We start from the raw sequence: 15,660 nt of genomic DNA on the forward strand, positions 1-15,660 counted from the left end.
GATGAGCTCCTGTTGCTCAGTCCCTGCTTCTGCCAACCTAGCAGTTTGAAAGCACATCAAAGTGCAAGTAGATAAATAGGTACCGCTCTGGTGGGAAGGTAAACGGCGTTTCTGTGCACTGCTCTGGTTCGCCAGAAGCGGCCTAGTCATGTTGGCCACATGACCTGGAAGCTGTACCCCAGCTTAGATGAGCGCCGCAACCCCAGAGTCGGCCCAATAACAAACTTAGTTGGTCTCTAAGGTGCTACTGGAAGGAATTTTTTTGTTGTTTGTTTCAGCTGCTAACTGAGACACTTTTAAAAGACACATCACTTCCAGAATCAGAGGCTGCATATCTCTGAATGTCCGTTGCTGGGATCAACTCTATTGCCATCAGCTTGGGTGGATCCCAGAAATGTTTGATTGCCCACTGGGGGCAACAGGATACTGGATTGGATTAAGCTTTGAACTGAACCAGCAGCAGGACTCTTCTAATGCTCTTGTCAGCAGCAAAGTTCAGGCCAAACTCTCACTCACCACGTGACCCATGTCAAACTTTGGAGCAGCAACTTTGTTTCCTCCCAAACATGTTTATCTCCAACTCTGCTCCTGCCCCTCAGGCCACACAGAGACTTCAGGTTGTTGCAAAGATGAACTTCCTTCCCCTTATAATTATCAACATCATAGTGATTTATTCTGCCTTGTTCCTGAGGGAAAAGTTGATGCACAGAAGATCACCTGTGTCAGAGACAGACTGAGTCATGATTGAGAGTAAGAGGGGTGGGATACATCTGTGTGAGGTTTAATGGCTCTGAAGCTATAGCTGACCACTACCCATATTGGATAAATAAGAGTTTTTTGGCTTCTTCTGATGTAGCTGGCTATGGGGGAGAGAGGAACACTTTTAATAGCGCTGTAGGAGTCAGAGTCAGAATGAGATCCCAGATGCTGATGCTGCTCATTTTGCTTGAATCCTGTGGAAACCTGAAGGCAAAATGCCCCTTGAATCCACTCCGGGAAGGAATCAAAGCACAGAATTATTTCCAGACTGGCGACTTCCTCATTGCCGGAATAATATCTCCAAATTTGATTGCTCTACAACTTCCATACATCTTTTCTCAGCCCCCATTTACCAGGTTTAAGGATGAGTAAGTACCGGTAATTATATGTAGAAGGACGTCACGTTTTTCTCCTGTACCCCAATGGCTCCTGTTTACTAGGGAAATAGTCTCCATTTTAGGGGTGAGGACTCTGTGGTCTTCCAGATATTGCAGGACTACAGCTCCGATCACCCCTGATCACTGGCCATTCTGGCAGGGGCTGGAGGGAACTTGAGTTTCACAGCAGCTAGTGGGTTGCATGTTCCCAGACGTGCTCTATTTTTACCTTCTGTGCTGCTGTGTTGCTTGCTGAAGAACACAAGTGTATAAATGAACCTGATCAGGCATCAAAATGATTCACTCAATGATCACACCTGTATTCATGAGATGAGTGGGACACTGGAGAAAATCCTACTTTGTGTTCCTGGTATGCAGGTGTATGGGAAATAGCAGAGTTTTTAATGGACACGTAAATGAAGCCAAATTTTTAAGCATGTGGTTGTTCTTTACAGATCACATTAAGAAGTCAGCACAGTTATTGCAACACCCTCTAACACATGTATCTCTATGAAGTGGACTGATTAACCAGTGAGCCTATTGTTGTTGTTTAGTCGTTTAGTCGTGTCTGACTCTTTGTGACCCCCTGGACCAGAGCACGCCAGGCACTTCTGTCTTCCACTGCCTCCCGTAGTTTGATCAAACTCATGCTGGAAGCTTCAAGAACACCATCCAACCATCTCATCCTCTGTCTTCCCCTTCTCCTTGTGCCTTCCATCTTTCCTAACATCAGGGTCTTTTCCAGGGAGTCTTCTCCTCTCATGAGGTGGCCAAAGTATTGGAGCCTCAGCTTCCCAATCTGTCCTTCCAGTGAGCACTCAGGGCTGATTTCCTTAAGAATGGATACGTTTGATCTTCTTGCAGTCCATGGGACTCTCAAGAGTCTCCTCCAGCACCATAATTCAAAAGCATCAATTCTTCGGCGATCAGCCTTCTTTATGGTCCAGCTCTCACTTCCATACATCACTACTGAGAAAACCATAGCTTTTACTATACGGACCTTTGTTGGCAAGGTGATGTCTCTACTTTTTAAGATGCTGTCTAGGTTTGTCATTGCTTTTCTCCCAAGAAGCAGGCGTCTTTTAATTTCATGACTGCTGTCACCATCTGCAGTGATCATGGAGCCCAAGAAAGTAAAATCTCTTACTGCCTCCATTTCTTCCCCTTCTATTTGCCAGGATGTGATGGGACCAGTGGCCATGATCTTCGTTTTTTTGATGTTGAGCTTCAGACTATATTTTGTGCTCTCCTCTTTCACCCTCAATAAAAGGTTCTTTAATTCCTCCTCACTTTCTGCCATCAAGGTTGTGTCATCTGCATATCTGAGGTTGTTGATATTTCTTCCTGCAATCTTAATTCCGGTTTGGGATTCATCCAGCCCAGCCTTTCGCATGATGAATTCTGCATATAAGTTAAATAAGCAGGGAGACAATATACAGCCTTGTCGTACTCCTTTCCCAATTTTGAACCAATCAGTTGTTCCATATCCAGTTCTAACTGTAGCTTCTTGTCCCACACAGAGATTTCTCAGGAGACAGATGAGGTGATCAGGCACTCCCATTTCTCTAAGAACTTGCCATAGTTTGCTGTGGTAGACACAGTCAAAAGCTTTTGCATAGTCAATGAAGCAGAAGTAGATGTCTTTCTGGAACTCTCTAGCTTTCTCCATAATCCAGTGCATGTTTGCAATTTGGTCTCTGGTTCCTCTGCCTCTTCTAAATCCAGCTTGCCCTTCTGGGAGTTCTCGGTCCACATACTACTTGAGCCTTCCTTGTAGAATTTTAAGCATGACCTTCCTAGCGTGTGAAATGAGTGAAATTGTGCGGTAGTTGGAGCATTCTTTGGCACTGCCCTTCTTTGGGATTGGGATGTAGACTGATCTTCTCCAATATTCTGGCCATGGCTGAGTTTTCCAAACTTGCTGGCATATTGAGTGTAGCACCTTAATAGCATCATCTTTTAAAATTTTAAATAGTTCAGCTGGAATACCATCACTTCCACTGGCCTTGTTATTTGCAGTGCTTTCTAAGGCCCAATTGACTTCACTCTCCAGGATGTCTGGCTCAAGGTCAGCAACCACACTACCTGGGGTGTACGAGACATCCATATCTTTCTGGTATAATTCCTCTGTGTATTCTTGCCACCTCTTCTTGATGTCTTCTGCTTCTGTTAGGTCCTTACCACTTTTGTCCTTTATTATAGTAATCTTTGTACGAAATGTTCCTTTCATATTTCTGATTTTCTTGAACAGATCTCTGGTTCTTCCCATTCTGTTGTTTTCCTTTATTTGTTTGCATTGCTCGTTTAAGAAGGCCTTCTTGTCTCTCCTTGCTATTCTTTGGAAATCTGCATTCAATTTCCTGTACCTTTCACTATCTCCCTCGCATTTTGCTTGCCTTCTCTCCCCCGCTATTTGTAAGGCCTCGTTGGACAGCCACGTTGCTTTCTTGCATTTCTTTTTCATTGGGATGGTTTTAGTTGCTGCCTCCTGTATAATGTTGCAAGCCTCCACCCATACTTCTTCAGGCGCTCTGTCCAGCAAATCTAAATCCTTAAACCTGTTCCTCACTTCCACTGTGTATTCATAAGGGATTTGCTTTAGATTGTATCTTACCGGCCCAGTGTTTTTCCTACTTTCTTCAGTTTAAGCTGGAATTTTGCTATAAGAAGCTGATGATCTGAGCCACAGTCAGCTCCAGGTCTTGTTTTTGCTGACTGTATAGAGCTTCTCCATCTTTGGCTGAAGAGAATATAACCAATCTGATTTCGATGTTGCCCATCTGGTGATGTCCATGTGTAGAGTCGTCTCTTGTGTTGTTGGAAAAGCGTGTTTGTGATGACCAGCTTGTTCTCTTGACAGAACTCTATTAGCCTTTACCCTGCTTCGTTTTTGTTGCTATCAAAGGGTTAAAAGAGTAACAGAAACGCTCTAATCACTGAGCAGCTGGAGGTCATTAGGCTTCCAGGAACATGAGTCTGTATAAATAGTCCCCCTGTTTGTTTGTTCTCCCCCTTCTCCCTTTTGGGTGTGTGTTTTGCTGAGATGTGTGGTTCGTCGCCAGGATTGTTTTTGGTGTTTTGTAAATAAACCTTATTTTTTGATTTACAAACCGCATGCTCCAGGACTCCTTTTGGGAAGATGCTGCCTCTCCTGCCCTTCTTAGCTGCTGCGCGAAATCCTCTGCCGTGGTGAGACTTTTAAAGAAGGAAGTGCACTGGGCATTTACATTAAACTAATTAAAGTTTAATGGGACAGGTTATGGTTGTTTGTACGTCAAGAAGGAGATAAGGAGAGCAGTTCAGAGTGATTTATGCAAGGACTGGAGTGAAGACAGAAGCGGTTGCTGACAACGAAAGCCTCCAAAGCAGCTTGAGTCCTGCAACGTGCCTAGAAAAGTTTTTAAGAGGCACTGCGCAGTTTGTACTCGCTGGAAGACGTCTGATTCCTCAAGGAGCCACCTCAGCAGCTGGGAGACGGTCTACAGGTGTGTGAGTATCGTTCCTAAGCCCCAGGGAGGATGGCAGAGTCCCAGGAAAGTTTTACTGTCCCGTTTACGCGACTCAATGGGAAAAATTGGCAAGATTGGAAGGCTAGAGTAAGGGTTTGGTTGCAAGCAAAAGAGTTGTGGAGCTGTACTGAAGCACCGCCTTTACAGGCAGCTGCAGACGCGTCTGCAGAAGCCAAAGCAGCAGCAGCAGCTTCACAGAAACGCGACAGGAAAGCCCAAGGTCTACTAGTTTTGGCAGTGGGACCAGAGCAAATGCCTTATGTTTCTGAGTTAAAGAACACGCATGAGGTCTGGACGGTTCTGCAGCGGTTAAATTCCAGAAACACTGCGGGGGCCAAGATCCATGCTACAAGATGTTTGTTTGATTTACGTCTCCAACCGGGAGCGTGTGTGAAAGAACATATTGCCAAAATGGTATCTGCCTTTAATCAACTAAGACAGCTGGGCATTCCTTTCTCTATGGAGCAGCAGTCATACATATTGTTGTCTTCTCTTGATAAAAGCTATGAGACTCTAGCTCTAACTTTGGAAGCTATGCCTTCAACTGAATTAACCCTTGAATACATTTCTTCTCGGCTTGCGGATGAACAGGATAAAAGGCAAAGAGAAAGAGGTTTGTCTTTAAAGGGGAGTTATGCTGTGCCTAAGAGTGTTGATGCTGAGTTTGAGCACACAGTAAATGCTTTTGCAGCTAGACACTGTTTTCGCTGTGGTTCCCCTTCCCACCTAATCAGGAATTGCACACGTGAACCTGGTCAAGACAGCAACAAGGCCGTTACCCCTAGTTACCAGACAAGGAGTTCCAGGGGACGTCGAAGAAGAGGAGGAGGTCGTGGCTACTCCCACAGCACACAGCACATGGCTTCAGCAATGGCGTTGATGCAAGGGCGTGGCCAAGGCAGCAATCTACGCTGGTTGATCGACAGTGGTGCATCTCACCACCTGGTGGCGCCATCTAGTGTACGTTTGCAGAATTGCAGACATTTGCAAACCCCTAAAGTTGTGACAATGGCAGATTCAACTAAACGTTCCTTAGAGACTGTAGGCACAGTGTTCTTAAATTGTTTGCAAACAGAAATTGATGCCTACGTGCTAAAGGGACTGAAGGGGTGTATTTTGTCTGTGTCAGAACTTGATAGAAATGGGTTTAAAACTGTGTTTGAAAATGGGGTTTGCACTATTTCAAAGAATAACGTATCTCTTTTGCAGGTGGAATGCAGAAATGGGTTATATTATTTTGAGACAAGTCCAGATGAAGTTGAACAGGTTCATGCTGGTTGTGTGAACACGCCTACCCATAATTCTTGTGTTCATTTATGGCACCGCCGTTTAGGGCATATTAATTTTCAGTATGTTAAAAGGCAACCTGAATTATCAGAAGGGTGCAAATTGAACAAATGTACTAAGTATTTGGATTGTACTGCATGCAAAAGTGCGAAGGTTCATAGATGCAGCTATCCCAGTTCAGATAGGAAATCTGACAAAGTATTCCAACTTGTGCATATGGACCTATGTGGCCCAATGCCTGTTGCTAGCATGGGAGGTTCAAAGTATGCACTGTGTCTCTCGGATGACAAAACAAAGGTTACATGGTTTTTTCCTCTCAAAACAAAAGCAGATACTGCAGAAACAGTTAAAAATTGGGTTCATGCGGTAGAACTTGAATTCGGTACTAGAGTACTTGCTTTTCAGACAGACAGAGGGTCAGAATTTACCGGGTCTGTGTTGCAGAATTTCTTTAAGAAAAAGGGAATTAAGCATCGTCTGTCTACACCTTATTCCCCCCAAGAAGGAGGCGTGGCCGAACGTAAAAATAGGGTTCTGCAAGAGTTGGCAAACTCTATGTTGTTTGATGCTAAACTTCCTCAGTTACTGGGCGGAAGCCTGGCAGGCGGCTACTCATATTCTGAACCGAGTATATAATTCGGTAATTGATACTACGCCTTATTTTGCTTTATATGGGAAGAAGCCCAAAGTTAATTACTTTCGGGTGTTTGGATCTCAAGCCTATGTACTTATCCCAAAAGCGTTAAGGAAAAAGGGAAGTCCAAGGGCTAGAAAACTCATCTTTTGCGGGTACGAACCACATGCCAAATCTTGGAGGTTTGTGGACCCAGGTGGGGATACTACAAGAGTGGTCCTCAGTAGGAGCGCTGATTTTTGTGAGCAGTCCGGATGGACTCACTTACACGCTAACCCTGACATTTTGAGAGATGATTTAGGCATTCATGCTGAGAAAGAAAGTCCAGAGAGTGATGAGCCAGAAGGGGATGGTGCACATGGTTCAGATGCAGATTCTGATCAGGCACGAGGTTCTTCTCCTAAGGTAGAAAAGCCAGAATCTAGGAGTGCTCCAACTTCGCCAGTCAGTAGGCCTAGCAGACAGCAAAAGCAAAGCAGGTCACCTGCAACACCAAGCCCAAGGGAGGTATCTAAACGGAGGTCTTTATCCCTAGAGGCACGTCCAGACATAAAGTCTGAGACAGATTCTGACAGCCAACGGTCAGAGGGGGCACAAGAGGAGCAATTGCGCAGGTCAAAACGCGCCACGAAGGGCAAGCCGCCAGAGCGGTTTAAGGTGACAAGTGTATACGTAAATATGGCACAGTGTGAGCCAGAAAGCTATATGGAAGTACAACAGCTTCCAAGCTCAGAAGCCGTAAAGTGGCAGGAAGCAATGGAAAAAGAGATGGCTTCAATGAAGTCTCTCGGTGTGTTTACAAGTACAGAGCTTCCGAAAGGGCAACAAGCTGTAGGTTGTCGATGGGTATATCGTTTAAAGCCCACAACTACTGAAGAGTTGCAATATAAAGCCCGACTAGTTGCAAAAGGGTTTTCGCAGCGCAAAGGTGTTCACTATTCTCAAATCTATGCCCCTACTTCAAGATCGGAGTCATTAAGAATGCTTCTAGCCTCTTCAGCTAAGAAGGGAAATAAGCTGTTTCATTTTGATGTCAATGTGGCTTATTTAAATGCAGACTTACAGGAGGAAGTCTATATGACACCACCACCAGGTTTTGAAGGAGACAAGCCAAACCAGGTCTGGCGCCTACACAAATCCATTTATGGGTTGAAACAGTCCGCCCGTAATTGGAATTCCTGCTTAAACGATGCTCTAGAGAGCATGGGGTTCAGAAAGAGCGCAGCAGATGCGTGTCTTTATCTAAAAGGCTCGGGATGTGAACAAGAAGCAGTTTTGATATTTGTTGACGATTTATTATACAGTGGAAAGGATGATAAACTTGCACAACAATTTGCCACAAAGCTTGGAGAAAGGTTTCAGATAAAATCACTAGGCAATGTATCTGTTTATCTAGGAGTTAAAATTCAGCAAGATGAAAATGGTAACTATTGGCTTAGCCAAGAAGCTAAAATCCAGCAGTTGCTGGAAAGGTTTAAAATGAACAACTGTGCTGGTGTTAAAACCCCAATGGAGTTAAGTTACACAAAGGATGCTCAAACTGAGCAAAAGGCAGAGTTCTGTAATCCCGGGGTTTACCAGTCAGCGATAGGCAGTCTACTCCACATTGCACAGTGGACTCGGCCCGATATAACATATGCTGTCAACATGCTGTGTAGACAAGCTGAAAAACCATCAATGCATGCTTGGCAAGGAGTAAAAAGAGTTTTAAGGTATCTCCAAACTACCAAAAGCTTTCGCTTAAAACTATCAGCAGAGGGCAGCACACAACTTGAATGTTGGGCCGACAGCAGTTGGGCAGATGCTGGACCAGATAGAAAATCAGTGTCAGGAATAGCGATAAAATTTGGAAATGCACTAATTGGTTGGAGATCAAGAAAACAATCACTTATAGCTTTAAGTTCAACTGAATCTGAGTTCAATGCGTTATCAGATATATGTAGAGAACTGGAATTTTATAAGCAACTGGTACAAGAATTGTTTGGAGAATGTTCCCTACCTATCAGAGTGTGGGAAGACAATCAACCTTGTATTAAACTAGCTAAATCAGGTCAATTCAAGGCGCACACAAAACACTTGGATATCCGTTATCAAAATGTATGCCAAAGTGTAAAACAAGGTTTAATTGAACTAAAGTATTGTCCAAGCCAAGAAAATCTCGCAGACGGTTTTACAAAAGCTTTGAGTCCGCAATCTCATAAATGTTTCTGTTCAGGTTTAAATTTGTATTAAGGTTGGTACAGCTCAGTGTTACGAGCGAGAGGGGGTGTTGCTATCAAAGGGTTAAAAGAGTAACAGAAACGCTCTAATCACTGAGCAGCTGGAGGTCATTAGGCTTCCAGGAACATGAGTCTGTATAAATAGTCCCCCTGTTTGTTTGTTCTCCCCCTTCTCCCTTTTGGGTGTGTGTTTTGCTGAGATGTGTGGTTCGTCGCCAGGATTGTTTTTGGTGTTTTGTAAATAAACCTTATTTTTTGATTTACAAACCGCATGCTCCAGGACTCCTTTTGGGAAGATGCTGCCTCTCCTGCCCTTCTTAGCTGCTGCGCGAAATCCTCTGCCGTGGTGAGACTTTTAAAGAAGGAAGTGCACTGGGCATTTACATTAAACTAATTAAAGTTTAATGGGACCAGCGTGTTTGTGATGACCAGCTTGTTCTCTTGACAGAACTCTATTAGCCTTTACCCTGCTTCGTTTTGATCTCCAAGGCCAAACTTGCCAGTTGTTCCTTTTATCTCTTGATTCCCTACTTTAGCATTCCAATCCCCTATAATGAGAAGAACATCCTTCTTTGGTGTTACTTCTATAAGGTCTTGTAAGTCTTCATAGTTGGTGCATAAACTTGGATTACTGTGCATAAACTTGGATTACTGTGATGTTAAAAGGTCTGCCTTGGATTCGTAGCAAGATCATTCTATCATTTTTGAGATTGCATCCCAGTACAGCTTTCGCCACTCTTTCGTTGACTATGAGGGCCACTCCATTTCTTTTACGGGTTTCTTGCCCACAGTAGTAGATATGATAGTCATCCAAACTGAATTTGCCCATTCCCGTCCATTTTAGTTCACTGATGCCCAGGACGTCAATATTTATTCTTGCCATCTCATTTTTGACCACATCCAACTTACCCAGGTTCATGGTTCTTACATTCCAGGTTCCTATGCAATATTTTTCTTTACAGCATTGGACTTTCCTTTCGCTTCCATGCATATCCGCAACTGAGTGTCCTTTCGGCTTGGCCCAGCCGCTTCATCAGCTCTGGATCTACTTGTACTTGTCCTCCGCTCCTCCCCAGTAGCATGTTGGACACCTTCCGACCTGAGGGGCTCATCTTCCAGCGTCATAACTTTTATATGCCTGTTGTCTTTGTCCATGGAGTTTTCTTGGCAGGGATACTGGAGTGGCTTGCCGGTTCCTCCTCCAGGTGGATCACATTTGGTCAAAACTCTCCACTATGACCTGTTCATCTTGGGTGCCCTGCTCGGCATAGTTCATAGCTTCTCTGAGTTATTCAAGCCCCTTCGCCACGGCAAGGCAGTGATCCATGAAGGGGAGTGAGCCTATTATGTATGTACATTAAGGTTACTTCCAATAACCTATACTCCAAGTGTTGTGTTTGCTGTTCATGTTAAGTTTATAGTGTTACTGTTGAAAACCAAAACAAAATGTATTTAAACAGACAAAACAGAGGTCTTTTATGCTTATATTTGGGAGGGCATTTGATTCCATCCCTTCCCCTGTCTGAAATAACCTCCCAGAAGATATCAGCAGAATTAGTGTCTGCGATTGCCATTGCAATGAGATTGAACAGTTCCCACAGGGAGAAATATGAATGACAAGGAAACTATCCTCCTGGATGAATTGTTAGTTTAAGTGGACATTATCTCAAACTGGAACTACACTAGAAGCCCCCCTGGATGCAGAATAGGACACGCAATTGCAAGCTTAGCCAAGTTCAGTGCTTCTTGGGAATTAATTTGGCTCCACGGACTTTTTCTCTGACCCCTCCCCCAGCAGCAATCCACATTCCTAAGATTTCCTCCTCACTACTGCGCCAGACACCTGAATTCACTTGCACGGGAGAGACGGAAGGAAATACATCCTTCTGATGGTTTGTTTCACAGAAAGACTAGTTGGAACTGAACTTTATTAAATAACAGCCCAATCCGAATCATGCCTATTGAAAATAAGCCATACTAATCAAATAGAGCTTCTAAACAGACTTAGCTCTCCATTGCAGTTGGCTCTTTATGCAACTCCTTTGAAGCAGCCAAAACTAGCCTTAGCAGCCTTGTCCCCATATTTCTCACACATACGGAACAAAGAATGTTTTCTTCATTATTATTTTTTTGAAGATGTGTGCTTCTCCTCTTGAGCAATCCTTATATTTTAATTCTTAAGTGGCAAATGGATTTTCATCTTGTAAGAAGGATATGTCTATTCTCACCCTTCAAACAAACAGACTAGAGTCCCCATGTTGCAACAAGTGAAAATCCAGACAAAAAGATTTATTGGCAAAGCTTTTGAGTTATTTTAAAGGAAATGCCAGTGATTTCCACCTGGACACTGTTTCCAACTGCTGTCTTCCTTCTATGTCTATATGGCAGCCCTAATGCAGACCATGATTTAGGGAATCAAATACTATTTATTTTCATTAAGTGGTGAATGGTTTGGCACTTTTTATTTGATTGATTTCTTGCAGGTTGCCATTTAGGTTCTACTGGCATATCTTGTCCTTCTTGTTCACCATCCAAGAGATCAACCGGGATCCCAAGCTCTTACCCAATATCACATTGGGGTACAGCCTCTATGAGAACTATTACCATGCAAGGATCACTTCTGATGCCATGCTAGACCTGCTTGCAGGTGGGGAAAGCAATATTCCAAACTATCGCTGTGGGAAATGGAATAATATCTTGGCTGTTTTTGAAGGAGCCAATTCCATCATCTCCAAAGTGATTTCAACCATGTCAGGCATGTACAAAATCCCACAGGTATGAAGGGTGGGGCATGGAGGGACACAAAAGAGATTCAGTAGCAAAATAAATTCACTTTATCGTCAGCAGAGTCAAAAAGAGGCATCAAAGAGGGAGAAAATCCTGAGCTATGTTAAGCTAGATAGCTCAGTTGGTTAGAGTGCGGTGCTGCCAACGTCACGGTTGCAGGCTTGATCCCCGTATGGGACAGCTGCATTGCAGGGGGGAGGACAAGATGAACCTCAGGGTCGCTTCCAACTCTACGATTCTATGATTCTTCCCTGCTAGGGAAGCTTTTAATGTTTAATAGGGTATTGTATTTTGGTGTTCTGTTGGAGGCCACTCAGAATGGCTGGTGAAACCCAGCCAGATGGGTGGGGTATAAATAATGAATTATCATTATTATTATTAAAATGGAGACTTTGTTAGGGTTGCAGCCTCCCAAAGTTTCCAAATAAAACTATCAGCCCCAGTCAGCACAATATTTGTTAGGTATTAAATATTTCATGCTATTCCTGTACTTTCCTCTGAAAATAAAACACTGTACTTTTTCTTCCCCACTCCAGATCAGTTATGGCTTTGTATCTGGGGTTGTTGGTGAGAACACCAAAGTCCCTTTTGTCTACCGTACGGTCCCCAATGAAGAAATTCAGTACATGGCGATTGTAAAGTTCCTCCAGCATTTTGGATGGACGTGGATCGGCCTCTTTGCTCCAGACAGTGAGAATGGAGAAAGGTTCTTGAGTGCCATGACATCTCTGATGGCCAGCAATGGAATTTGTGTTGCCTTTTCAGTAACAATACCAGAAAGGAATGAACCTAAGATACTGACACAAAGTGAATTAATTGGCCTATGGAGACAGACCAAAGTATTCCTTTACTATGTAAACGTTCATACAGCACTGCGTGTCATCATGCAACTACAAGAAGAACAAGAGAAACTAATTGGGCCAAAAGTATGGCTCACAACAGCTTTTCGAGACCTTGACATAAATTTGTTTTTTGGTCCCAAGTCCTTGAAGTATATCCATGGTTCATTCTCCTTTGTAATGAAGACCAAAATAAGGAGCAAACGTGACTGCTGTAAATCACAGTCCCATCTTTTTAATCTATTTCGGCAAAAAGCATTTAGTTGTTCATACTCAAAGCACGTCCTCACTGTGAGAGGTTGGACAAGATGCAGAGATGTGGAGAATCCGGAGGTGCCGTCTGAAGAGGAGCTGCAGACTGTTCTGTCTCAAGACAGCCACAGAACATACTTCAGTCTCCAAATCATGGCACATGCTTTAAATGTTGCCTGTTCATCCAGATCAAAGCAGATGTTGATGTCGGGTGGAGGAGACCAGTTGGCATGTCAAAGGCTACAGCCATGGCAGGTATTTCCTTTCCCTTTCTAGAAATCAAAGTTCTTTCTACCAACTCTACAATAATCATTCTCATTGATTTATAGATGAATGCAACAGTGAGGAAAAGGTTTTTGTTTTATTTATTTAGATTTAGATTCTTTTTTTAGGCTCCTACTGGAATATGTGTGTGTGTGTGTGTGTGTGTGTGTGTGTGTGTGTTTCATAAAATATCAAGGTGGTCTACTGCAATAAAAAAAAATATAAGACCATATAATAAAACCATAAGAAGAAAATAACAAGTTAAAAGCAGACGTTCCTCCACCTGGTGGCTGTCTGTTTAGTCTTGCCAGTAGGAGAAGTTAATAATAATAATAATAATAATAATAATAATAATAATAATAATAATAATAAATTTTTTTATTTATATCCCGCCCTCCCCAGCCGAAGCTGGGCTCAGGGCGGCTAACAACAATCAAATAAGTCAAATAATCACACATTCTAAAAATATTTCATTATAAAAATTAATTAAAATCAAATTGATGGCAACCGATTAGGCAAAATTCTGTGCAGGTTGCCAGAGGAGGGAGTCAGGCTGCGCCCTGACCAAAGGCCTGGTGGAACAACTCTGTCTTGCAAGCCCTGCGGAAAGATGTCAGGTCCCGCAGGGCCCTAGTCTCTTGTGACAGAGCATTCCACCAGATTGGAGCCACAGCCGAGAAGGCCCTGGCTCTAGTTGAGGCCAGCCTAACCTCTCTGAGGCCTGGGACCTTGAGGATGTTTTTATTTGCAGACCGTAGGTTTCTCTGTGGGGCATACCAGGAGAGGCGGTCCCGTAGGTATGAGGGATAACATAAGTTGTGGCACAACAGGAGTTTTGAGTTCCAAGGAAGCAGGGATGAGGCATCTAAAATGCTTTCTAAGTTCTGGTGTTTAGTCCTCCGTAAATTCCAACGAGGCCAGGTATGCCAGGACTTTGGAGCTCAAAGGGACAAGGGATGAGATGTCCAAAATGCTTTGAAATGCTGGTGTTTTCCCTGTCATTCCAGCTTCACCCTTTCTTAAGAGAAACCCGGTTGTTGAACACTTCCATGGGCGGACTGTATTTGGGTGAGAATGGGGAGCTGCCCATCATGTTTGATATTGAGAATTGGGTGGTGCTTCCCAATAAGTCTTGTGTTAGAGTGAAAATTGGGAGTATAGAGGGAGAGGCATCCACTGACTTCAAGCTCGCCATTAACCCAGAAGCTATTGTGTGGCCCAAGAGGTTCAACCAGGTAAGAGCCCCTTTATTCCACATGATACACATGAAGATCTAGTATTCTGTTGAATATTTCCAAGAGGAATTCAAGTATAATCTTTGGGAAGTTTGGCTGATGCTTTCATTATAATTAATTAAGTAAATTATTAAATGTGCATAATGCTCTTCATGTGCAGATGTACATGTATGTATGAATGAATGAATGTATCTATGTATGTTTGTACATATGTATGTAATTTTTTCATTTGCCTTTTTGTGGAACCTGATTGAGCTGCACAATATGGTCCATGGTAAATCCAGCAACAGAAAAATTCCTGTGGTCCCCGCCTTCCCTGGATGCCGTAAGCACGTACTTATTTTGCTTAATGGTTAATCCAGCCCGGCCCTGCGAGATCTCATGAGAACATCGCAGAGCCCACGCAAGAGCATCCAGAAGCCCAGTGAGCAAACCAGAGAGCTTGGGAGTGAGGCCTGCTTGGCATGCCAGCTCCGGAAGGTCAGGGTGGTTGTGCAGGAGCCGTTCCAAGGGGCTCATTCGAGTGCAGTCGAATTTTGGTTCTGGAACTTAATCCAATCTGGAAGTCCACTCAACTCCCCAAACTGTTCGAAAATGAAGGAACGGCTTCCAATTGGCTGCGGGAGCTTCCTGCACTCAACTGAAAGCCACTTGCTTCCAGGTTTGCAGCGTTCGGGAGCTGATATGTTTGGGAGCCAAGCCATTCAGGAACCAAGGTACAACTGTATATACATTTTTCAATATACTACTCCTTGCCCAGAATGTAACCCCTGCATGTGATCATACTGTATGTTTAAGTACTGCTCTTCATCAGAGTGTTTTATTGCTGCTGTTCTGGGATGGGATTTTTCTTTTCCTTTCTTTTGTTTCTGCATCTTTTGCCCTGTGCCTAGAGAACGTGTTGGGTTGTTTTCAAACTCTATGAATCAACTCCATAGACACAAATTCTCCTGGCACACAAATACTTCCCCTGAATGTACCTTCTTTTTTTTATTAATATTATACTGTGCATCATTCCAGTTGTTCAAAGACCTATGTACTAATACCTTTTTCAGTACGTTTCCGAGCACAATTCAAAGTGTTGGTGCTGACCTTTAAAGCCCTAAGCGGCCTCAGCCTTTTATATCTGAAGGAGCGTCTCCACCCCCATCGTTCAGCACGCATACTGAGGTCCAGCTCCAAGGGCCTTCTGGTGGTTCCCTCCCTGCAAGAAGTGAGGTTACAGGGAACCAGGCAGAGGGCCTTCTCGGTAGTGGTGACTGCCCCGTGGAACGCCCTCCCATCAGATGTCAAAGAAATAAACAACTACCTGACTTTTAGAAGACATCTGAACGCAGCTCTGTTTAGGGAAGTTCTTGATGATTGATGTTTTAATGTATTTCTTATCTTTTGTTGGAAGCCGCCCAGCGCAGCTGGGGAAACCCAGCCAGATGGGTGGGGTATAAATAAATTATTATTGTTATTGTTATTATTTAAAAAGCAAACACAGTAGGGAGGC

The 15,660-nt window shown here is 43.5% G+C and overlaps 1 protein-coding gene across 1 annotated transcript in view; it reads left to right on the forward strand.

Moving 5' to 3' along the window:
* The window catches only part of LOC309364408 (vomeronasal type-2 receptor 26-like), a 49,544-nt gene that overhangs the window by 29,791 nt on the left and 4,093 nt on the right, over positions 1-15,660 (forward strand). Inside the window, exons 3-5 of the mRNA XM_081901628.1 lie at positions 11,269-11,560; positions 12,109-12,918; positions 13,935-14,162. Of these exons, the coding sequence (XP_081757754.1) occupies positions 11,269-11,560; positions 12,109-12,918; positions 13,935-14,162 (1,330 nt within the window). The remainder of the gene's footprint in view (positions 1-11,268; positions 11,561-12,108; positions 12,919-13,934; positions 14,163-15,660) is intronic.

Source organism: Podarcis melisellensis (genome assembly GCF_964234715.1).
Source record: "Podarcis melisellensis genome assembly, chromosome: 2".
NCBI lineage: Eukaryota > Metazoa > Chordata > Lepidosauria > Squamata > Lacertidae > Podarcis > Podarcis melisellensis.